General features: G+C 31.7%; 1 protein-coding gene across 3 annotated transcripts; it reads left to right on the top strand.

The window, feature by feature from the left end:
- Window positions 1-4,101: 4,101 nt before the first annotated feature.
- On the top strand, window positions 4,102-24,797 carry LOC106072283 (serine/threonine-protein kinase tousled-like 2). Of its 3 annotated transcripts, none has more exons than XM_056016734.1 (21): window positions 4,102-4,587; window positions 8,495-8,565; window positions 10,002-10,097; window positions 10,238-10,316; window positions 10,440-10,489; window positions 10,627-10,701; window positions 10,849-10,965; window positions 12,542-12,634; window positions 13,568-13,678; window positions 14,090-14,226; window positions 15,430-15,561; window positions 15,858-16,022; window positions 17,131-17,212; window positions 17,324-17,415; window positions 17,502-17,591; window positions 17,696-17,865; window positions 18,698-18,836; window positions 18,958-19,069; window positions 19,189-19,296; window positions 19,389-19,489; window positions 19,715-24,797. In XM_056016734.1, exons 1-21 carry the CDS (start codon window positions 4,497-4,499, stop codon window positions 19,881-19,883), a joined length of 2,280 nt encoding a protein of 759 aa, XP_055872709.1. In that variant the 5' UTR covers window positions 4,102-4,496; the 3' UTR covers window positions 19,884-24,797. The 3 variants fall into 3 exon arrangements, with proteins under 3 accessions (XP_055872709.1, XP_055872698.1, XP_013088086.2); XM_056016723.1 differs by having other exon boundaries at window positions 10,624-10,701; window positions 15,430-15,558; XM_013232632.2 differs by having other exon boundaries at window positions 10,624-10,701.
- The last annotated feature ends 632 nt before the right edge of the window (window positions 24,798-25,429 follow it).

The raw sequence follows: 25,429 nt of genomic DNA, 5'->3' as shown, positions 1-25,429 counted from the left end.
CGAAAAGAAAATCTAAATCGACCACCTGCGGACAATGGTTATGCTTGCCCTGGATGTGGCAAAATATGTAGATCACAGCTGGAGCTGCGCAGCCACGGGAAATACTGCATTCCTCACTAATCTTCGAACTCGAAGACAAGCCTTATTATTATGGCTTTAGTAAGAATCATCAAGTGATGCAAAATCTCTACGTTATAGTGTAAAACGTGAACCTAGTAACAAAGTAAAATCGAGCATTTTTTTTTCTAAGAGACTTAAAAACATCGCGTTATTGTTCTAAAGAAGCGTTATTGTGAGGCATCGGAGGTGTGCAAAAGCACGACTTTCCCTGATCACATATCAACCTCTCTTTAAAGCAATGCGTCATTTGATAGGCCTACTATGCTTCCCAGATAATGTGAAGTTAACTTCCACTTTAAGGGATGTCTATGCGCGGTGATCTTTGGGCTGAGTAGGTTTTATTGGGTCACTTCTAGAACATGAGGTTTATAGGTTAACCTAAAAAAGCAGCAGCGTGATGAAAATTCGTTGACCGCGAGCTGGATATCATCAGGGCCAGCTTAGGTCTATAGTGCCGCAGTGTACCCCGAAGGTTCAAAAGCCCCGCGCTAATTCTAGGTGTAAATTATTAAATTTAACCATTATAATTTATAATAAGGTTCACGTGGTCTCCTTGTTTTCAAGGAGCTCCTGGAAATCTGAAACTCATAAAAAATGTCCTTAAAAAGACAACATTGTCATTTTGGGGTGTCAATCAATATGGTAAAAGCCAGTCCTACGCGTGATATAAAAAAAACGGCATCATCAGCTTTCATTTAATAAAATAGTAATGCAAATACGAATTTATTTTCTAATACAAAATCTTTATTTTCACTTATTATCCTTATCCCTACCCTTACTGGTCCGCGCGCAATCCATTTCACATAGGGCCCCGCAAATGTTAGGGCCGGCCCTGGTTGTGCAAGTAAGGCATAGATAAGTTGTATTATGACCATTTCCTATGTTTTGGTATGGGGCAGTAAACTTCGAAGCTTAAACACATTGCAATAATTCACCAGCAAAATAATAACAAAGTAAAAGCTATTTACCGGTGTATGCAACAAAAGTGTAAACAATTTATAAAGCCTTTAAAACACAATAACTAATCATACATAAAGATATTTAATTTCATTATTTTTCTTCCATAGTTTCATAATGGATCAATGTATAAGATGGTGCGCAAATGTTTAATTACGCCTTTTCTTGTTTGCGAAGAAATGTCTTAGTGTAGCCTAATGCTGTGAGCCTAATCGCACCGATTTATTGTTGTTGGACTAGAATTCCTATAGGCCTATCTATTACTCTATTACACATTCAATTACTTAACTGATGCAAACTAATTGATACAATTACACTTATTATGACTTTTTAAAAAAGTATTTTTCTAAAATGTTTTTTCTAGTTAGCGGCTCCCGAAAGGGGAAAAGTCGCTATTGGTTTTGTGTGAAATGTCGATCCGTCCGTCCGTCCCGTTTAGATCTCGTAAACTAGAAAAGATAGTGAAAATATTTTAGTCCATTCAAAGTTCTGATTCAACGTCTGCTTGTTTCTTTTCTAAAAGCGAAAAATCTAATTTTTAAATCACTTATGCAAGCAGTTTTTTTTTTCATAAAAATACACCACTTTTACAACTATTCACTATTAATAGTAACAAACACGGGAAGCTCCTATACAAATGGTTTTAGGTTATTTTTTTTGTTTAAAAAATCATTTTTGTTTTTACATTTGTATTGCTACGTTATGTGAGTTCTGTCCTACTAGCTACTACATTTACCCAAAAATAATGTTTACTTTTTTTAAGAGAAAAAAATCTATATAGTATGCATATAAGTTAGACATAATTTAAAACAACAATTAATAAGTAGGTTTTCATATTTTCGCGTGAACTGCAATTTCACTCTATGGCAATAAAACTAAAGGAATTTTTTAATTTATTTTTACGGAAATGTTTTTTTCTTCTTTTTTTATGATTTGAATAAGAGATTGACCCTTTACAAAACAATTAGATCAATTAGATATTCATTATAAGACAATCAGTTAGGCCAGGTTTGCATTTAACTTCACATTCACTTTCACCTATCCTTTGGTCTGCTGGATCTCTGCCCAGCATCACACAAGATCTGTCAACGTTCTTTCTCCATTCTACTCTGTCATTTGTCTTTGATAGAATTTAATTCTGACGTTCTTTCTGAAAATATTGAAACCTGCCTTTTTACCTGCCTGGGTGGACCACTTCGGGGGCCGATTAATTTTTTTTATTTTTCAATCAGCAGTCATCTCCGCTGAAAGCCAGTATAGTGTGACGTTGCGGTAGCGACCAGAACAAGAATTGATTCCTAGAGACAGTAGCTATATATGTCAGGGGTGTGGGAGGCGAGAAGACGCAGAGTAGTAAGCACTGTGTGGAGTGAGACCCAATTTAACTGAAGGGTTGGCGGCGTGCGTGTGTAAAAGGGGGGGGGGGGTAGCATTTGCGTAAAATATGTTAGCCTATAGAAAAAAAAAAGGATTGAATGTCACAAAATATAAATCGATGGAAGGCTATTCAAGGCATGTCTGTATCAGTGTATGACTACTAAGGCTTGAGCATTAGCGTCTAGCTGGCTACCTAGATATGCATGGTGACAACTGACAAAGATGTCGATGAATTAAAAATAAATCTGACCTTATATATATATATATATATATATATATATATATATATATATATATATATATATATATATATATATATATATATATTGGCTGCTATATTTAAAGGCTTTTGTGTTTCCAAATAAGTTTATTTAAATATTGCAGTAAAAATAAACCAAATTATAAACACAAAAAAAAAAAAAAGTACAATATTTGGGGAAAAAAGAGTACCTCTAAAGAGAAGCAATTTTAGCAACTAGCTAATTTAAAAATACCAGACACACTTACAATTATGAACATTTAGCGAAATGAAGGTGGGCGAGATATTAGTGATACCTAATTAATTGGAATGCTAGAACTAAAGAGTAACGGGACTGATTTTTGTCCCCCTCATGCTTGCGAGAAGACCCATGGCCCATGTTAACCATTGTAACTGTAAAACGTGTCAAGGACATACATTCCTGGCCGCCTCCGTCCGCTGGAGAAGAAAGCCGAGTGATCAACAAGAGGAAAAAAAAAAAGAGAAGCGCAGTTACAGCACCTGCCTTTCACAGAGTCGGCAACGTTCTTGTGCTCGAAAAAAAAAATTAAATGAGGTGTGAGCAAAATATTTTAATTGTACGAATTAAGAGCCCTAGATGTAAATTAAATACATGTAACAGACTAGATATGTTATGGTTTATCAATTATTTGGTACTCTACAATGCCATGCAGCCCAACCATGCCTCTTTTAATTTTAATAGAGCTTTGGTTTCTTATCTCGATCTAGATATAATTATAATGTTAAGTTTTTCTTTTTTTTAATAAAAAAGACAAATAAAGCATAAAGTTTTCTAACAAGTTTGTAATTAAATGTAAAAAGTTGATTGGGTCGAATCTAAAGCATAGACAAAAAAATAGTTTATTTGGCTCAAAACTAAACAATATATTGTTTTATTTATACTACTAGATGTACATGTAGCTCTGGATGTATTATTAGTGTCTAAATGCCCAGAAGCAAAACTTTTACACGTAACTTTAAAAAAAAAAAACTTTTTGTCGATTTAAACTATTAACTTGAATCTAGACCAAGACGATTTAAATTTTATAAAAAAAATATCAGAATCATAAATGATGTTAATTCAAAATATGATTGCTTTTTATATATAGTTAATATTCACAAATCTTCAATTTTGTCGTTTCGATACTTGGCCAAGTGATTTTTTCTTTTAAATAAAGTTAACATTATAAGCAAATTATATTATCTAAACTAAAGAAAATAAGGTTTAGATCTCTAAACTATATTTAGATGTATATAAAATATCATAAAACCCATAAAATTATATAGATTTTCTTTTTTTATCAGTTCATGCAAAATATGCATAATTTTGTTGGGATCCCCTTATTTCCGGTACTTCAAGCGGGAATCCCTTCCGTCCTAAGGCTTATAGGGGTATCCCCAACCGGAAACGACCGATCTAGGCCGATTGCTATGTTCCTTAATTTTATGTTTTAGTGGCTAATATCATTCACTTATTTTTTATTCATTTTATTTGTTAGTATTTTATCTTTTTAAATGTACGGAAATGTATATTAAAATTTACCTGTGTGAGCGACATCTCGATTAAAGCTCGTGGTGACAATCAGTGACGTCATAGTGTGAGCATCAACAAAAGTTGATACTACATTCTACAAGGACACCCTGGTCTCTTTATTGGATTGATACTAATTATTCACTGCTGCAGCAGTTTTTTAAGGCAATGGAGCACATTAACTAATGAATGTTAGACATTTCTGTATGTCCAGTAGGGGCATTTGCCCCCTGAAGAGTTGATAAAACTGTAATGTCTTGTGGCAGTGGAGGACCGCCATCTTGGACAGCAGCAGGTTCTCACAGCAGTAACCATTCACAAGTGCGCCACTCGAGTAGGGAAGGTAAAGTTCAAATCAAAATGTATTACGGATTGTAGACCATTTGCATTCCGTTCTTTCCACAATGACTAAGATATATTAAAAGACACAATAAAAGTATGTTTTTTAAACTACCATTGTTGATGTACCCTGACCATTCATTTGGCATGATTTGGCTAAGGCTAAGATCAAAAACTTGAAGAAGGTGTCTTGACTGTCTTTGAGTCTTGTTAAGTTGTTACTGTTAGATATCGAGTCTAGTGTTGGACTTGGTTATGACTTGTTGTTCCAATGCCAACACTAACACAGTGTTTCTATCTATCTTTGCAACATCTAGATGATCTAGATCTATTTGTTAATAAAACTTATTCATCAAGGCTAATGGCTAATCAAGGCTCAAGCATTTAAGTTATAAAAACAAAAATTATTAAATTTAAAGATCTAATCTAATCTATTTCAATACACTAATACAGGGACAGGGGTGGTTCCTACTTATTACTAGATCTAGACTGTACTACTACTAGACATCTTCATCTGATTCTAGATCTTGATATCTAATCTAGTCTCTAGATAAGGTATAGACTCTAGTAGAGATGATATAGAATCTAGAGTCTAGATCTACTCATCTTGATTAGATCTAGACTAGGCCCAGGGTCACTGACAGGAATCTAGAAAATATTTTATATATATATAGAGTAGAGAGACTAGAACTAGAAGACAAGAAAGGATGCAGTGGCATAGTTAACGGCCTGAGCCTGAATAGGAGATAGCTAAACATTGGAATTCATTAGAACCATTAGACGTAGATTATAATGTTAATAATGTATAATGGATCAAAATGATCTGTCCCTGAGGTACATTTTGAAGGTCCAAGTCATTTTAATTTTTTAATGATAAAATAATAATAAATTCTACATCTCTCTAGAAATAATCTAGAACTAGATATATATTAAAAGTAGCTAAGCAGCTTTGAATGTCTAAGAAAACAAAATATTGGGTTCTGTTATATATCTAGAACTATACATAAAGTATATAGTTAATATATAGTCTAAATATGGTAAAAAAAAATGGTAACAAAAATATTTTTAAAATTTTAGTATCTAGATGCTAATATTGGAAGGTTTTCTTTTATCACTAAGGCAGTAACTTTTTGACTTCTGTCATCATGGCTTCACACAACATAAAGCAACGCTATGGCACCCCTGTAATAATGCAGTGGTTACTGAGTCATGGTGTGACTGGCAACACTATTGCAGACTCCTTGGCTCACCAGGGAGGGCAAATTCCACCCACAGAACAGGCTGTAAGCTTTCATCATGCTCTGGCTATAATTAAAAAAACAGAAATGGAAAAGTGGTTTCAGTGCTGGGACAAGTCCCAAAAAGCCAGTGGAGTCTGGTAGCGCATGAGGCCCTGACCGCACTTCTCTGTGGTGGAGGCTGTCCAGACCTGAGCAAGGTATTATAGCACAGTGCAGGACAGGCCACTGTCCTGTTGGCTCATATTTTTCACAGCTATGGCCAAATTTTGATTCACGGTGCCCCTGCTGCAGGTAAGAAGCTAAAACCGTGCCTCATATTCTGTTTGACTGCCCCAGACTTGCTGATCTCCTTCTCGACCGGTCTGGGAAACCAAAAATTCTTGACCTGTATGGTGACATGTATGCACTACAGCAGGTTTCTGTCCAGGGCTTTTGCAAGAGAGGATTTGAGCCTCTCAAGCCCTCACTCAAATGGAGTTTGATGATGATAATGATATATATGGTAAAAAAAATGAAACAACAAAAAATATTTTTAAAATCTTAGTATCTAGATGCTGATATTGGAAGGTTTTCTTTTATCACTAAGGCAGTAACGTTTTGACTTCTGTAGGTGAAATATATTGAAGGCCTTTGCAATAATAAAAAAAAAATGCTACACAAAAAACAAAAAAAAATGCTGTGTTTTCAATTCTGTGGCATTTTATGTCTCCAGAGACGATCTTTTCCCTTTGGAACTTCTTGTGTGACTAAAGAGGCAAATCCTTGATGCACAGCTGTGGTCACAGGTTGGGCATATAATGTAATCACCAGGCGACATTGCATTTTCACCTTTCTTTCTACTACTGTTTTGAATGGCATCTGCAATCTGGGATCCTTCCTTCATGCTCGCTTTCCATGTGGATCTATCCAGTGCCACTTTTTCTTAGCTGCTAGTGTCGATTTTGAAGAGCTGCATGTCACATTCGCATACATCTGAATAAAGTGGGCGAACAGAGGCTCTACTGCCTTCTGTTAGATCGCCTTACAGAATTTCTTGTGGAATTCAACCTTCTGCATTCTATGAACGTGGCCAAGCCAGCTAAAGGCGTCTGTTACTGATAACACAGCGGATGTCCTGGCACCCTGCTCTTCGTAGCACTTTCTCATTGGTTATTTTATCTTGCCACCTTATTTTAAAGATCCGCCTTAGGCATCGGAGGTGGAAGATATATAGCTTTTTTTCCTGCCATGAGTAAGTTGACCATGTTTCACTTCCGTATATATAAGTGGTCCGGTAGACTAAGGCGTATTGTTAGTCAGCAAGGTATTGTTCCACACTCTTTACTGATGTGTATATTATGTATGGCAAACCTTTATGGGCTTATTATCTATTACTAAAACAGATATTTGGAGTAAAAATATAGCTAAAAAAATCTTTTTAAGTATAGAATGTAAACATTGAAGTCTTTTGATTGTCTGGATACAGATTTAATTGAAAATAATCCTGATAATTAGTAAGCCTCCTAACTTTGCACAGTTTTAAGTACCCAGAATGCTGAGAATTATTAAAATATGAAAATTAAGAGCAGTTTTAATTCTTTCGATTGCGCTATAACGCATTTAAAATAATAATAATTTAATTTATATGCATTGTGTGAAGTTTATAGTAGTGGGCACATCATTAGCGTTGCTTTTATGCTTTGAGTACAAGTGCAGTGGTTTGTTCTATGACAAATCTATATGCTTCCATTTTGAATAGTGCAGTTTCTTTGGTTTTAGCACTCACCTGGCTTATAACATTAGGTGATATAGTGTATATCTTTGTCAAGTTTTCCAATCGATGATAATGACAACACTGTGGTGTTTGCAGGCTTTGCAAGCACTGAACCATATTTGGATGTCCTCATTTTCACAATTTCAGCTCTGACATGTCATAAAGATTTATTTTTTTTCAATAATCTTTGATAAAATTGGAAATGTTAGTACATGCCAAAATATAATGGAATTATTTAAAAATAAATTGACTAATTCATAAATGGAAATTATTAGTTTTTTTCTACTGGGATTTTTAATTTCAAGATCTATAGGACGCCTCTGAGTCCAGCCAGCTCTAATGTGTACCTGACATAAGTTGGAAAAAAGTAAAGGGGAATCGCCATTGTGCTGGCCACATGACACCCTAATTAACCATGGGCCACAGCAAAAGAAAGAGGAATTTCTCTCCTTTTTACTTATTTATTAATTTTGTTCTCATGTGAACATTTCTGTTTTCAAAAGCTGCATTTATGAGGTGAAAACTGTATATATATAGCTTAATATATAATATATTACTGATATGTTGTTATGTTTCTTGTGTTGCACATAAAAATGTGGGAGGTGTTTAATTTCTTATTCTAATATGCTCTTACATTCCTTGCTATGATTTATCAGAAAATTGGTTTTAGTGCTCAAATTATATTTTTGTCAAGTTTTTCTCTCTTAAGACAATGGATGCATACAAGATGATTTATCTTGTGAGTGCATCACTGGGCTATAGCCTAAAAACTCATGAGTTAACTATGAGTCATGTTTGCTTGACAAATTAATGTAGTTATAAATAATACTAGAGTAATTAATTAAAATAATTAAAAGTTTATGTAACAAAAAACTTCTGTAATACTATAAAACTTCATTTTTTAAATTACTTTTCAGGGGTTATGGAAAACATCCATGTAGATCCCCGCAAACAAGAATTATTAGAAGCCAGATTCTTAGGAGGCAGGGTAAGTTCATTTGTAAACTAGAAACAGTTATTACACTACAATTTTGAAACACTTCATTGCTTCATTAGGCATAGATAGTTAAACATTGAAATTTAATTTTATATGCAAGCTCTTTTCATTATTAATACTGATACCAGAACCTTTTTTAAATAATAACTGCCTTTGTGCCCCTTTGTTAAAATCATCCCATACCACAGGTTGAGAAATGCTGGTATCATAGTATAATTTTTGTTGATTTAAAAAAATAATAATAACCTTGAGATGTACATAAATTTGGTTTTGAAATAAAAAAAAAAATAGGTCTCTATTTTACAAAAATATGGATGACTGCTTTGTCGTGTGATATTTACTCTGGTCTGTCATCTTGTTGGTCCTAAGTTCAAACCTTTCCCCCTGTCATCCTGCGAGAGGCTTAGACTAGAATGTAATAATCTTCAATTCTAAAGGAACATCCAAAGCAAAAAAATAGTGTTTTGTTATCAAATTTTATCAGACTAATCAAGAAATCAAACGATTATTTATGATGCAATTTATACTATTAACTTGAAATATATTTTCAAAAAACCTATGAAAATAGAAATTTTCTTGAAAAACTTGTCTTTGAGACCATTTGGGTTTCTGTAAGGTGCATTGGTAAAGGACTTACCGTTCCAACGTTGTCTTTGGGATGAAGTTGCTAAATGCACAGTGCATTACTGAAGAGATCAGGACATTTTCCATTTCTTTAAAAAGAAATTGCCTTTTTAATGCAGTAAATTTTAATTTTGGACAGCTTTATGCCTTCATCAACTACTTTGAGTAGTTTAATCTCTGTTACACTATACTATGGTATGGTTTATTTTCTGTATTTTGCTTTTTTAACACCATCCTTGATAATCTGTCATTTTCACAAACTCTTGTCACTATTTACTTTCCCAACAGATTCTCACTCACAAAAAAAAATATTTAAAATTCCATATCAATTTTGTTTTGTGTGTGTTGGGGGGGGGGGGGGGGTTAAAAAGTAAATTTTGAAAGATATTTAAAAAAAAAAAAAAAGCTTAGATCTCAGTTTAAATATGAGATCTCATTATGATATCCTTGTATGACATTTATAATGTAAAAAAAAAAAATTCTTGCATAAGTTTATGTATTCAGAATTTTTTTCCTAAGCTGATATTTGAAATATTTTGTTAGCTTATTTTTGAACTTCACACAAATTAGTTACAGGCAAGTTAAACTGGGAACCCAAATTTAGCCTGAGATAGTTGATGATGACTAGAAGATGGTTAAAATGTTACTTATTCTTGTCCTTGAATAGAATTTATTATAGTAATTCTTTTTTTTTGTTTGTTAGGAAAATGTTTTCAAGCTTAACAAATAATTTGTTAAGCTTATGCTCTTGATTGTATTTGCTTATTCTCAATATTCAGAAAAGCATTTCCCATTTTTAAAAGTTTCAGCCTCTGGTAATGCCACAGCCTCCACAAGAACATCAACAAGACAGCAGTAATTTAAGCAGTGGTGGTTCCATTGATAAAGAAGATGGAGAGGTAACACTTATCTTTTTCTTCAGTATTGTTGTCCAGCCATGGTGGACATTAAGTTTAAATCTCTTGACTTTAATAAATGTTCTCATTTCTAATATTTAATACTTTAAGGAATATCTGCTCAATGGTGAATTCTCTTTTAGGGATTGATGCAAACTCCTGATAAAGGTAAACAAAATGACAGAAAAAGAAAACGGAAATCAGGTGTTGAGAACCCTTCAGGTTAGCAAAGAATTTTCATTGTAGTTAAAACACAATCAGTTCTACATAATTAAAAGAAATTAAAAACAAAATGTCTATCTTGTTTAAATGGAAAATGTTTTATTAGTTTTTTTCCCTCCACAGCTACTAAAAGAGCTGAAACAAATGGAAAAAAGATAAATGAATATTTTAAGGTAACTTTTTATACATAAAGCTGAACATTTTCTTTAAAGATCTACAATTTATTTTCACAATCACTAGGAAGATACTGTATTTTGAAGTTTTAAAAAAAAATATAAAAAATTTACATTTAATATCACATTTCCAGCAGAATCAGTCACCAAGTCGTACTGGGCAACCTATTAATGCTGCAGGAGCTAAGTCACCATCTCCTCAAGCATTTGGCGTAAGTCACGTCTTAATTTGTAGCACTAGGAGATAAGGTTCTAAATATAATGTTTACTTTTAATTGTGTTAGCCTTGAAATACATTCTTTTTTTTAAATACTATTAAGAATGATATTAATTAGATATAAAAAATATTTTATTTTCAGAATATTATTCCGCATTCACCCAACAACTCTTCCAATTCAATAGCTGACATTATGAACACATCATGTCGACCTCTTGTACAAAATATTTGTTCCAATGCTTCTGCAAAAAGTGTACAAGTGAGTTTTAGTCACTGATGGCATATTAGTATAATGCTCTCTCACCTGCTAGTTGCTATATATTTTTAATAGTTTTCACTTATTTTGGGACACAACAATAGATCATTCTGATAGGAGTGTATTACTAAGAAGCAAAACTTTGCTCCAGTACTTTTCATAATGGCAAAGGAATAAAGCGAAATAAAATAACTCAATACTCTCATCTATGAGTACTTAATTTTCAAAACTTTAATGCAGCTGATAAATGGATTCATTTGCCTTGCAATATTAATACATTTCCAATTGTACTCAGTCTGCAGCTATATGCTGACATTTCTAATTGTACTCAGCCTGCAGCTATATGCTGACATTTCTAATTGTACTCAGTCTGCAGTGCTGACATTTCTAATTGTACTCAGTTTTCAGCTATATGCTGACATTTCTAATTATGCTCAGTCTGCAGCTATATGCTGACATTTCTAATTGTACTCAGTCTGCAGCTATATGCTGACATTTCTAATTGTACTCAGTTTTCAGCTATATGCTGACATTTCTAATTGTGCTCAGTCTGCAGCTATATGCTGACATTTCTAAATGTACTCAGTCTGCAGCTCTATGCTGACTAGCTGCTACCTTTTGCTGTGTTTATTCAACTTTTAACATCCATTGTCTGGCCTGGTCCTAAGTCTCTAACTGTTCTCTTCCATCTCCCTAAAGTGTTTTTTTTTTCATCTTTATCATGAACATTTTGAATCTCCTTATTTCCTTCATTTACCAGAAACCTATAGAAACTGATGGAACTAAAAGTCCATACTTCTTTCCTCTTCTGGATAGTTCTTTTAACCAGATTTGTAAAGGATGGAAGAAAACTTGTAGAGAGGAGATCCAGGCAGAGGCTGAGAGAGGCTTTTTTTCTAGTGTATATGTTTGCTTCTTGCTATTTACATTTTTGTGAACACTTGTGTTATTTTTGCATTCCCCTCAGACTTTTATTAGTTGTGAGTTTGTTTGTTTTTAAATTACACTTATTTATCTATTTATTAAGGCATCTTTCTAATAGAGCCTAAATGAAAAAAAAAAGTGTAAAATATTCAAAAAAAAAACAAAAAATATATTAAATGCTGCATCTATTGACAATGATAAAAATTGTCTTTGTAATAAGCTTAAATCTGTAGGAAAAATAAAGATTATTATTATTATTAAATCTTAAATATAATGGTGGCTTAATCTGAAGTTGCTGGACTATTTAATATAAGTGTACTCAAATGAGTTAAAACGGTTTAAAATTCAGTGATGGAAATTTCTGACTAATTTTTTACTGAGAAAAATCTTTGAAGAAAAAATACAGACTAATAGAAACTTAACTTTCTAATTTAATCTGGTTTTGTATAACTCAAACTCAACCATTACTTTATTCTGAAAAGATTTATTTTATTTCTCACGCAGATAATTCATGACTCTCTTTTAGTTTTTATCTTGGGTCCCTTCAATGTATCTTCTAAGTAACATTGTACATAACACTATAGTTCGGAAAGGATTTATCTGTAATGGAAATTAAAGTAACAATGAATATAATTCTTTTTTTTTTAATTTTCAGACTGACTTTTCTATGGCTCACCTTCAAGCAATGGAGAGTCAGTCAATGTCAGACTTGGAACAGAAGGATACTAGAATAGATGAGTTGATACGAGTAGGTTATTTATTTATTTTGAATTAAACGCTAGTCTTATTTTAGTCAACTAAATTCATTTTTTTTTCTTACACATTTTATTGTTTGCCTTTTTCCCCCTTTTACCAACATGATATTGGTAGAAAATAACTTGTCAACATTTTCGATGCATTAATTTTCAGACTGATAGGGAACAATTAGCTTTTCTTCATGTGGTATATTGAACAAACAAAATTGAAGTTGAAATGTTTTAAAGTGGTTGTTTGAAGAACTAACATAGTATTCCAATATGCTCATCTAATTTATTAAATTATTGTGATCAACATTCATTATTTACTATCATAAGAGACCATCATTGTTAATGTTTAAAAGCCAAAATTGACTAATGTGCATATTGGAATGACATAGATCTCTTGATTTCTTCTAGTTGTTGAGTGGTCAAAATTGATCAATTGTAAAATGTAAAAAATGTTCATAAAAGCATGCATTTGTTCAATAATCTTTAACATTCACAAATCTGTTCATTTTTCTTAGGATTGTATTTGGATAGGTCTTTGAAATAAAGATACATGTATATTTTTTAAAAATATAGTTTTAGCGTGTAAACATAATAAATTACCCTTTTTCATTTATGTGCAAAGACATGCAGGATGAAGACAAACTTTCTTTGGATGTCATAACATTTAATGTCTTAAAAAGTAACAGTTTGTTCAAAAGATCTCATGAGCATTACATCTCCTCACACACTGAAAATCCATGCCATAGTAATGACTTGTTCTTTGGAGTTTTTTTTTTTCATCTTTTCTCATAATTGGTCTCCTCTCTTTCATGAATCTGTTTTATCTGTCGTGCTGTTTTATAATAGTTATAACTATGACATTGTGTTCTTTCTAATTATGATCATTGTGTTTTCTTACCTTTTTTTTTTTTTTCTTCTGATTCTATTTTCTGCAGCAAAATGATGAATTAAAGCGTCAGTGTACAGCACAAAATAAATTGCTAGAAAAGCATAAAGAAAATTTGCAGAAATGCTTAGAAGTGAACAAATCTTTGCTAATTGAAAAGGTTTGGATTATTTTGTTTTCCTAGTTTAAAATTGTATTTGTTTTACAATTTGCTCATAAATAAATTGCTTTATGTGATAATGTCTTTAAAAAGTTGTTTGTTGTATGCAAATTATTTTTATTACCTTTAATTTTGTGAAAATACTTAAGTACAACATTTTGATCTTTAACTTTGGGTAATAAAACAACAACAATAAAATAAAAATATATGGCATTGGTTCCTTTCTTTAATATCTGTATAACATTAAAATTAACTACTCACAATTCAATTATTAAAATGTCTAAGTACAGTAAAAGATTTTCAATACATAACTAAAAAAAACAACTCTTGTATCACCCATATGATATTTTACTTTGCCTTAAAACCAGCTTCACCAAAGTTTGTACAGCGTTACCTTTGTTTTTGTTGTAGAGTACGTTGGAAAAGAAAACCACACGTCAAAAATGTATGGAAAACAGACTACGGCTTGGGCAATTTGTTACACAGCGACAAGGAGCTCAGTTTGTAGAAAATTGGGTTGATGGTTGGGCATTTCAAGATCTTATGAAGTAAGTATTTGTGTCATGTATAACCTTGCCTTTGGTTGGCAAAGATATTCTTTAAAGAAATATTTCTTTAAGATTGTATACAGGATTAAACTGAAACATGACTACCATTCAATGTTTCCTAGAATATATTTGCAAACTCACAAAATGTATTAGATCAGCTGTTTTGTTCTTGGACACCATAATCTAAATAAAAAGTAATGTTTGTGAATATATTAGGTCGTATTCCTTAAGTTAATTAAAAAAAGTGCATACTTTTACTTATACAACTATATCCTGGTAAAATCAGATACATAAGCTACTACAAGTTCAGAGCCTAAAAAAATCCACAAAGAATAATAATAAAGGTTTTCTTCATGTTCAAAGATTAATGATAAGTACAGTCATGTGGTTTCGCAGTCCCAGCTGTGACCAACATATTTTGTAGACATAACTTTTTTTTCGTGGTGGTTGAGTTATGTTCTCCTTTTGCCGTCTACCTCTGTCATCGGCAGTGGATTTTCTTATTTTCTTTTGGTCTCAAATGTGTATCCTATAGCCTTTGTACCTCTAGCCTTCTTGTTCAGAAGCTGCCCGCTGCCAGGTATACCAAATTCAGTGTCAGTTAATGCAAGTTATGGCCTATGCTGCTCTTCAAAGCATTTCCAAGGGGCACTTTTGTTGTGCCGACCACCTTTCATCTAAAAAAAAAATTCCTTTGGTCATCCCACATATGGAATACATGCCTAGCCCAGAGTAGCAGTCAAATTATAAACGGTCTTTATATTCTTTCCATACTGGTATTTGCCGTTACAATTCATGTAATTGTAATTCTGTACAGAATTTTTTTCTATCAGTTACTTTTAGATTTACAGCTAAATGTTGAGTCTTCATTTTATAAATAGATTAGCTTAATGCAAAGAATATATTTGGGAAAATGAATTTTTTTACTTTTTGGGCCAAGAGAAGATAAGGTAGTAAAAATATAGATTATTGAATAGGGTTTAATTTAATTCTGAATCATGCTATTTAAAATTACATTTAACAAAAATATTTTCTTTGATTGACATGCCACATCTCATATTGGTACACATAAATCTACCTGTAGTCAAATACACAAAGGTGCAAATGTGATCCATGAAATAAGTCCTTTTTTTGTTTTTGTTCAAAGAATGCTATTCTCAATGCTGTAAAAATTGTGTTAACATAATCATTTTATTTTTACAGACAACAAGAAAGAATAACAGCAGATAAAGATGATATAGATAAACAAAGAAGATTGTTGATGAAAAGAAAGCCACCTACAGCTATTGGCAAAAATGCAAAGCATGACAATTTTCTCAAGCCTGGAGAAAAGTAGTAAGATTTATCATGTCTTTTTATTGATTGCAAACATAGTAAACAAATTTCTATCTAAAATTGTTTACAAGTTTTTTAAGAATTTCAGTCATAAAACAAAATCACAACCTGAAATACAAATAGATAATCCTAGTCCTGCCTATAGCATTTTAATATAAAAGGAAATGTGAACTCTTTTATAATTTGTAATGTAGTTGTTTGTACGATCAATTATACATAGAATTTTGAAATATTTCCATATAAACATGATATTATTTTTAGCAATGTAATTTAAAACATATTTTTTTTTTTTTTAGTTTGACGTTGGCTGAGTTTTATGAGCAAGATGAAATTTTAAAACTTCGGGCAGCTGCTTTAAAAAAAGAAGATGCTGATCTTCAATTAGAAATGGAAAAGTTGGAGAGGGAAAGAAACTTACATATACGAGAACTAAAAAGAATTCATAACGAGGACAACTCTAGGTATATCTTGAAAGAAAGTTGGAATGTTGATTGATTTACCACTTTGACTATATACCACTCAGTTGTATAAAATTAATAAGTGTATGTCTGGGAAGATAGCTATTTATTCCCAAATGTTTTTATTGATTCTTATGAACTTTTTCATAATCTCCATATATAATTCTCTTCGTGGCCCAACCATGCAGGACACCATGGTGAAAAAGTCATGGAAAGATCACTCTTATTTTCTGCAGTCGGACTAGAGTTACCCCACATAATATTCGCGTGACAGAGAGCAAGGCTCAGAAAATAAAATGCTACGCCTCAGGTCGACTCATTTATTATAAACTAGCTCAAACATCAGATACATAAAATATTACAATCCTGACTTGATTAACTTATCCCTTTACTAATTACTATTCACTCTCTTCTGTCTCTTATTGATTTTGTAGAACATCTGGTTCTTGATAATCATTGATATCTTTAGAATATATAAAATTCTTTCATACTAAAAATGTGAGCACATTCCATTTTTTGATGTGTTTGTAATTCAATTCTGTTTGTTTGACAACGAAATGTTGATTTTAAGGGGAAAAAAAATATTTTTTAAAATTTCCCAAGAACATTCTACTAATAATTCTAGATGTATAGGAAGGACTAAGTCCTTGAATCTCTTACAAACTATAGCAGTGAAACAATGACTGAAAAGCAAGCTGTCTGCTCTAGATACATCTAAAATTGAATGAACGCTATTCTTATGCTGTGGTTTTGTACAAAATAACTAAATTTAAGTATATTGACAGTGAAAGGTGGGGTGTTCCAAATATGAAAGTGTTTGCATCATGTAAGTCACTGAACTATGAATACAGAAGAAATATAAAGATTGTGTCTTATCTGAGTACTTCTTAAAAGCTTACAGGCTACAAGCTTGAAATACTTTGATGATAGTAAATCATTTTTGCTCAATTAGAAAAGGATTAGACCAAGTTACATTCAGATGGTTCATCTGGAATATTTTATTGAGTATTTTTATCTAAATTTTGGAAATGTGAATTTTGTGTTCTATGTCTGTTCATTAATTTTAAATGCATAAGATTTTTTACATACAATTTTTTTTTTTTTAATTTAGATTTAAAGATCATCCAACACTAAATGATCGCTACCTTTTGTTGTGCTTGTTAGGTAAAGGGGGATTTAGTGAAGTCCATAAGGTTGGTCCCACTTTTATTCTGGTTTAATCTTTAATGAAATTTTGACTGAAAAATTATGAAAACTTCATGTGTTTTATAATTTTGAATTAGCATACTGTTTCATTTTTTTAGGGTTTTGACTTAAAAGAGCAGCGATACGTAGCATGTAAAATTCATCAATTGAATCGAGAATGGAAAGAAGATAAAAAAGCAAACTATATCAAGTGAGCAGTAATTGGAAAATTTATTATTGTTTATTTTGTTCCTAAATTTATTTGTTACTTAAAATTTTTTCAATTTGTTGTTTTAGACACGCTTTAAGAGAATACAACATTCACAAAACATTGGACCACCCTCGAATTGTCAAACTTTTTGATGTGTTCGAAATAGATAACAATTCGTAAGTTGTTTTCAACACTACAATTTTGTTTATTAGAAGTAGGTTAATAATAACTTTGTGGATGTAAATTCAAGAATCTATTGACTTCATTTTTTTTTCTCCAGATTTTGTACAGTTTTAGAATATCAGAAAGGAAATGATCTTGACTTTTACTTGAAACAAAACAAGAGCATTCCAGAAAAGGAAGCGCGGTCGATCATTAGTCAGACGGTCAGCGCCCTTCGTTATCTCAATGAGATTAAACCACCTGTGATACATTATGATCTTAAGCCTGGTATGAATTTTTTAATAATAAAATTGGTTCCTATTTAGTATAAAATTAATGAAATTGTGCATTGATATCTCCACTTGGCTGCTGTAAAAGTTTTATTCTAAACAAGTAGAAAAGACAATTTTTATGTTGTTTGTTTTTTACTAAGGTTTTTTTATTTTAATTTTTTAAGACATGAGACTCTAGTAATAAATGAACACGCAACTAATTTACTTGTATCTTTATAATTACTTTGATCTTGTTACTAAGAATGCACAATAATAATTATTTTCATGTCCATACAATTTTCCAGCATTGCTCCTTTTAGGTCATTTTCATTTAATACACACATTCCCACCATTTTTAATTCACACAACACTCCACTCTCACTGTAACACTTCTGTTTGGCTTTTCTTTATTCAATGGAAAAGTTTGATAGGAGACCCTCTTCTACAAAAGCCTCCAATGACACACTTTTCACAAATTCCCCCTCAAATAGACTAATGTATTTACATTTGATTTGTCTACTTTAGATCTAGACATTTTAAGGAGCAGCTTAAGGGTGACTAACTCCTTCATTTTAGTCCTTAAAGATAAAATACTTTGCTTTTCTCTTTCTAGTGGAACAGTTTAGGAGGAATGTCCATTCCTCAAACACCTCCCTCCCCGTTACACTAGGACATTAGACATTAAATAGTTGTAATGCAATTTTTTTAAAATCCTTTTCAGAAACTTTTCTATTGATCAGATAGCCCCAAGTGGGACATGAGGGGATGTAGACTTCAGCTTTTATATGTATAGATTAAAACAACCTAAAAGTAATGCCTGGGGGGCTTTCTTTCTTTTTTTCTTTTAGGTAATATTTTGTTAGGCAGTGGATCTGTAAGTGGAGAAATAAAGATTACAGATTTTGGCCTCAGTAAAGTTATGGATGAAACAAATTTTCATCCTGAGGTTGGCATGGACCTCACATCGCAGGGAGCTGGAACTTATTGGTTAGTTATTTTAGTAATTTAAAAATGTTTTTAGTAAATATCACACTATTAAAAATATTAGAATTTTTTTTTTTAATGATGCTACCAAATTTTTTTATTTTCCCTTTATTTTGTAAATTAGGTACTTACCACCTGAATGTTTTGTGGTTGGTAAGACTCCACCAAAGATTTCTTCCAAAGTTGATGTTTGGTCAGTGGGTGTCATTTTTTATCAATGTTTATATGGTAAAAAGGTAAGCTTCTGTTTCACTAGTACAAGAAACCATTAAAGAAATCTCATAACCACTAATTAAGACGTTTATAAAATGTTTAAAAAGAGTTTTCATCATAATCTTAAAATGATTTTTTTCAGCCATTTGGGCACAATCTGTCTCAAGCGGCAATATTAGAAGAAAATACAATATTAAAGGCTACAGAAGTTGAATTTGCTTCTAAGCCGCCAGTTACTCAGGAGGCCAAGGTATTAAAAACAATTTAATTAATGTTTCAATTTTTTTTTTTCCTTTTCCTAATTTTTATGTTTATTGTTAAATTTGTTTGTGTGTTTTTTAGAATTTCATCAGGAGGTGTTTACAGTATAAAAAAGAACATAGACCAGATGTATTGCAATTAGCTGCTGATGATTACCTTAAACCTGCACAGCTTAAATCTAAGTGAGTAGTTTTGAATCATTTTTAAAGACTACTTGTGAGACTCATTATATCCTATTATATATTAGGAAAGGTAGAACATCAAAATTTCTGTTTGATTTACTTCAAATCTAATGTCTGATGTTTCTATCTTTAGCTGTGAATTTATGCCACAATTTGTAGCTGTGAGTTTATGCCATAATTTATTTTTTTTTTTAACTTTTTATTTTATTTTTTGTTTTGTTTCAGAAATATGACTGATGGAAGTAGTTACTCCAGCCAGAGTTCTCTTCCTGCTAATACTATAAGTGGTGGTTCTAACGTTGTGATGTTGACAAATAACCAGACCTCCACAACCACCAACTCCCACGGCGCCTCACAGAATCCTTCTTTTAGTTTTGCGGACAAGTTCTCCTAGTCATAGTGTTTGGATTATTTCTATCAGGAAATTCTCTAAAAATTTAAGAGATGTGCGGCGGCTGTTACTGCTTATGACTTTTTTGTGGCACACTTAACCTTTGAGAGCATAGAAGCAAAGCACACGTCATTGTGACACTGTCTGTGACAGTAAATGACATTTTATTCTATTGGACCATATTCGTACTAGTTTATTATAACATCTCATATGAATAGCTATGTCATCATTCATAGTCACGTTTCGATAAAAAGATATCTTTTTCCTTATCTTTTAGATTAGAAATAGAGAAATAATGTCTAATTTAGATGTGAGGGCATTTAATTTTGTGTTGGAGTTTAATATCTAGAAATAAAAGAGTTGAAAAGAAGGGATACACCGATAAACAGATCTTATCTGGTCAATCAAGCTGTGTTGTGGAGTAGCACTGAACCTGAGCAATGGTTGAAATTGGACTACCATATATTGGTATTACAGTGACTCTAAAATCCAAATGTTTAGCTATACCTAACAGGATCATTGTCAGCCCTTCCCACACCATTTGTTTTGAATTGTTGTGATCACTTGGACATCTCCAGTGAACTTTGTGTTATGACTATATTTGTACTACAATTTGAGAAATCTAGTTGCCAGTTGCCATATTGGTACTGCTTAAGGTTTTCAGATACTGGTATAGCATTGCATCATTTGTCATGAACTAAACTCTTTCCTTATGTATGATCTGGGTTTTTATTTCCTTTACAGTTCAGCATTTGATTTTCTGATTTCCATTGCAAAAAGAAAAAAAAAACTGCTAGTAAATTGGTGCTTTAGTTTTAATGCAACTAAAGGTTTAAACTAAAATATTTTGAAATGCACTTTTAATAAAGAATATTGAGCTCTTTCAATTGAAAAAAAGACCCTAGGTTATTTATTGTTTTTATTTTTCTACTGTACATTTAGGCGATAGAGTGTTTGTAATGTGCTAAAACCATGAACAAATTCAGTGACCTGTTTTTGGACTTTGCTGTAAAGTTGTTTTATTGCTTTAAAGTATGTTCTAAATTTTAACTTTTTTTTTCATAACTTTCTACATGTCAAGACAATAACATGTAGCCAACACTTTTATTAAAGCAATCATTGAGGAACTGAATTCAATGGCCTGGAAAATTGTTCTTGATGTTACTTATAGCTAAGAGAAATAAGCAAAGTAATTCTATATTGTAAACTTAAGGAAAATTCCTTTTTTTTTTTTTTTTAAATATCCTTTTCTTGAAAAAATTGTGTTTATGTTTATTGTATTTGATTTGATAAATTTAATTAATTAATATTAGATTAGATTATTATTTCTAATTCAATAATTTTTTTTTTCTTCTCTTGAAACTAAAATTTGTCTTACTTTAAATGGCAACTTCAGACAAGATGCACATTCCTTATGTGACGCTTGAGACATTCATTGGATTATTCATGTAATCCAGCTGTAAAGAATGGGACAATGCTTTCACATTATTGTATAACAAAAATGATTATTGCCATGGATAAATATATTTAGGGAATCCCTGCATTTTTGTGTGACTTTTTAAAAAGTTTTTTTTTTTTTTTTACAATTGAATGTGTCACTTAAATCAAACGTCTACTGTGAGAAGTAATTTTGTTACATGAGCGCAATCATCTTGTTTTTTTTTTCCCCTACTACTAGCAGTATTTTGTTTGATTGTTTCTGTTATTATCTTTGTCAACTAAGTACAAAGTACTTTCTCTCTGGATGCACAGTCCAGTGTTACATTTCTTTTTTTATGCCAAATACTTTTAAGTTGAACAGATGACAAATGTCATGGCTGGAGCAATAGTTCATTTGTACAGACTTGTGTGTTTGTGTTGGATGAATTGAGTGTGTTTATGTGTAGCATGTGATGTGTTGATGATGTGTACCAATTGTCACATTTCTGCCTGATCAAACTGGTTAAGGCTATTATTTGAAGAAAATGGGTTATCTGCATTAGTAAATCTTGTACTACTAAAACACTAGAAAATATTTAGCCACTATTTGTCTTGGTATCACTAGAAAAGGTGAAATAATTGAAAGAGGAATAGTACAACATGGTGTTAAATACACCATTACTTTTAAAAATACATATGCTCTCAATTTGTATCTATTTCTAAGTAAGCTCAAAGTTTGTGCTAATTAATAAATAAATCTCAATGCTATCCACAATACAACCATATGCTCCATGCTATACTTGAGGTCTGCCCAATTATTAGTGTTTATCCACGGTCAATCCATATCACAAAAATTTAATTTTGCTTATTTTGCTGAAATTCATACTTTGTTTCTGTAAAGTTGTTTGATTTTTAGAATTTCAAAAGTGATAACTTAGGAAGAAAAGGACCCTGAAAAAATATTGGAATGCTTTAGTTTCATTTTTTTTTTTAATAATGATAAGCAAAATTGTGTACAAATTATTTTTTTTAAATATTCATTTGTTTAAAAGCATACTTTGCAAACATTGATTATAATTATTTACATCTATTTTTTTTTTTTTTTGTCTAAAGCTGATTATGAATATTGTAATGTTTTACAGGTTTGTACAGGACTGTGTCGAACCAGAAACAAAATACTTGGCTGCCTGTTCAGTTAAACATTCATAAGGAAACTTACAGTGCATACTCTATAACACTATTCGATGCATAGATAGTGATGATGGGAAAGGATAACTTAGTTTGGGAAGGGGAAAATGTTCAAGAACATTTAATATACAAAACCAAATCAATAGAACTTTAATAATGCTTTCAACATCTCTTTTCAAGAATTCTTGGTACAAGGCTTCTATCTGAATGGGCATGATTACCTGTTGGTAGAACATGCAGTCGGGGTTCACAAACAAAATTCTAAATTTAAAAAAAAAAAGCCACAATGTTGTTGTACCTTCTATATAATTTTGCAGAGTTTTGATTTTTTAAAATTAGGGATGTTAGTAATTTTGTATGTTAGAAGCACTTGAGAGTAGAAATGGAAGCGCAAATATGGCTGTAATTTCTTAAGTCAAGTATCCATTATATTTATTTATAGGTTAGGTTATTCCATTAAATTAAAGTGAATATTTTTCCTTTGTCATATCCAGGTGCTCATCTTGTGTTCATTATTGTGTTTATTTATTGATGTCACTATATCAAAGAATGGATTACTTTGACATTTGGCTCAGAAAGGTTGTCTATATTTTGTTAACACATAACTATAATGATCTTTTTGTCCAGCTTTTATTTTTCATCTATCAACTTAGTGCAGGTTCTGGAAAGATTTTTGTGGCAATAATTTCTTTTTAATTGTTAATTATCATCAATTTACTATCAAAACATATTTGCATGTGTTTTGCTAACACACCATCAACACAGAAGTAAAATTCATCTCATTTTAATTTAGAAAAAAAAAAGTTCCCCATTGTTATCTTGTTACAGTAAGTTATTTTATAATCTTCAAATACATCCGGGTCATATCAAGTCTCAGAGCCTTTAGTTTTTGTTTTTTTTTGTTCTGTATGGACCTATGCTGTTTCTCTTGCATGCATTATACTAACTAAATCATTATATAAAACAAAGCTTACATAGTCACATGATCATCCCGTAACTCCAAGTGTTTGTGTACCCTATACTTCAGTGTTACAGGGTATGGTTCAAGCTGTATTGTTTCACTTTGGACTTGACTATCTTTTACATTTGAAACATAGATAGCTTACAAGTGATTTGTTTCCTTATTTCAACGCCTCATGACAGCATTTCAAAAGTTGGATCCAGTACCATGTAATATAATTGAACTGTGAATATGTACATTTTTTTTTATTTTGAACGGTTTTTTTTTTGTGAAACATTTCTCCATCATTGTATCATCACAAAATTGTATTGCAGATAGAAAGTGAGGCTTTTTTGTTTTCTTGTCACATTTATCTCTAACACTAGTGTCCATTTACATTAGTTTGTGTTTGTCATTTTTATTATTTTATTTCTTTGTTTATGTGTGCATCCTTGCACATAGTGTTTCAATCATATGCATATGACTGATCAGTATCATTTAAGTGTTGGTGGGCGGTCCTTCCAAGTGCGTAAAGAAATAAAATTCCAATGTGTAATTGACGCAAGTTTCTAAGGACTCATGTCTTTCATCCTAGGCTTATTTAGAGGTGACAAAGTTGGACTACCTTGTTATTTACTTTCTGGTCTTAATTGATTACACCTAATTGTTTGACAAGACCATCAATAAGTGAAGTGAACCAATCATCTGGATGGCTTGTGATACTACTACTACTATACACATTGCATCAGTATTTAGAATTGTCTCCCCTCTCCTTGTGTATAAATGTCTGAATTTATTATGCATGATTCAATTTCAATTTCTAATATGATGGTCAGCTTACAGATGGTCATTTAGTAGGTTTTTTTTTGTTTTTTTTTCGACAACTAGTGAACTCTTCATAGCGAACTGTATGTACCAGATAAAATCAGTGAATTTTAAGCTGGTAGACACTAGATTTCAGCTACTGGTACTTAAGATGTTTTTCCTCTATATTTTCAATTTATGTTTCAGGAAGAGATACTTGTACAGAAATAGTCAGTTGACAACATTGAACATTATTTTTGTTCAATACTTTTTAAAAAGTAAATGTTGACAGATCTTTGATTACATTTTTGCACATTTGTGTTAGAGAATGAATTGCTGTGAAAAAAGTTTTCATTGCAGTGAGTGACATGATGCCCATCAGTGTTTGTGTAGACATTTCATTAGCCCTTGTTCAGAAATTCAAGATAATTTTGAAATGAGATGAATGTGTGTATACAAGTGAGTGGATCTAGTGAGTGTGTGCAAATGTCATTTTGTCATGTGCTATTGACGATATTATGCATTTCTGTATAGTCCAATAAATGAATTGTTTTGTTAATGAATAATGAACTTTTTAGTTCTTTATTCTTCTTGCATACTGTTATTAGTTTTGTTTATAAATTTGTATGAAATGATAGACATTCAATCATTCAGCTACCTCCACAAACACCAAACAAATTTGGTTTAAGATTTTCTTGAAAACAACACCCATCCAATGAATGATTTTAAAAATGTTGTTAGCCTTCTTCAGTCACCAAATGGTTCATTTGGTAAGCACTTTTTTCATGTGCCTGTAAAGCCTTCTTCTTAAGGAGACATTCCATCCACAGTCATAAGTAGATTTCAAGAATAGAAAAACTGAACTCATTACTGCAATGAACATAATTGACACAGTGAAACCTCATATTGTAAGACAACATTTTAAAGAAAATTCACTTGACAAAGTAACAGTCATGATTTAAGGGTTATTAGGTTTCATAACATTAGTCAAAACAAATTTGACATTTGTCTATTAGCTCTTTATATTACTGTTATGGCTAGCTGTATATTAGATCAATTTGATGCTTGCTACACCATTGTCATACAACCTCTTCAAGCATGGACCAGTAATTAGTAGTGCCTGCCCTCTGAGGTCAGAGTGACATTTTATAAAATCCTATTCAGGGTGTCATACACTGTAATTCTTAAGAAAAAGTTA

Source organism: Biomphalaria glabrata, chromosome 1 (assembly GCF_947242115.1).
Source record: "Biomphalaria glabrata chromosome 1, xgBioGlab47.1, whole genome shotgun sequence".
NCBI lineage: Eukaryota > Metazoa > Mollusca > Gastropoda > Planorbidae > Biomphalaria > Biomphalaria glabrata.
Note: the sequence above shows the minus strand (reverse complement) of the source record. Positions and strands in the feature narration are given on the sequence as shown.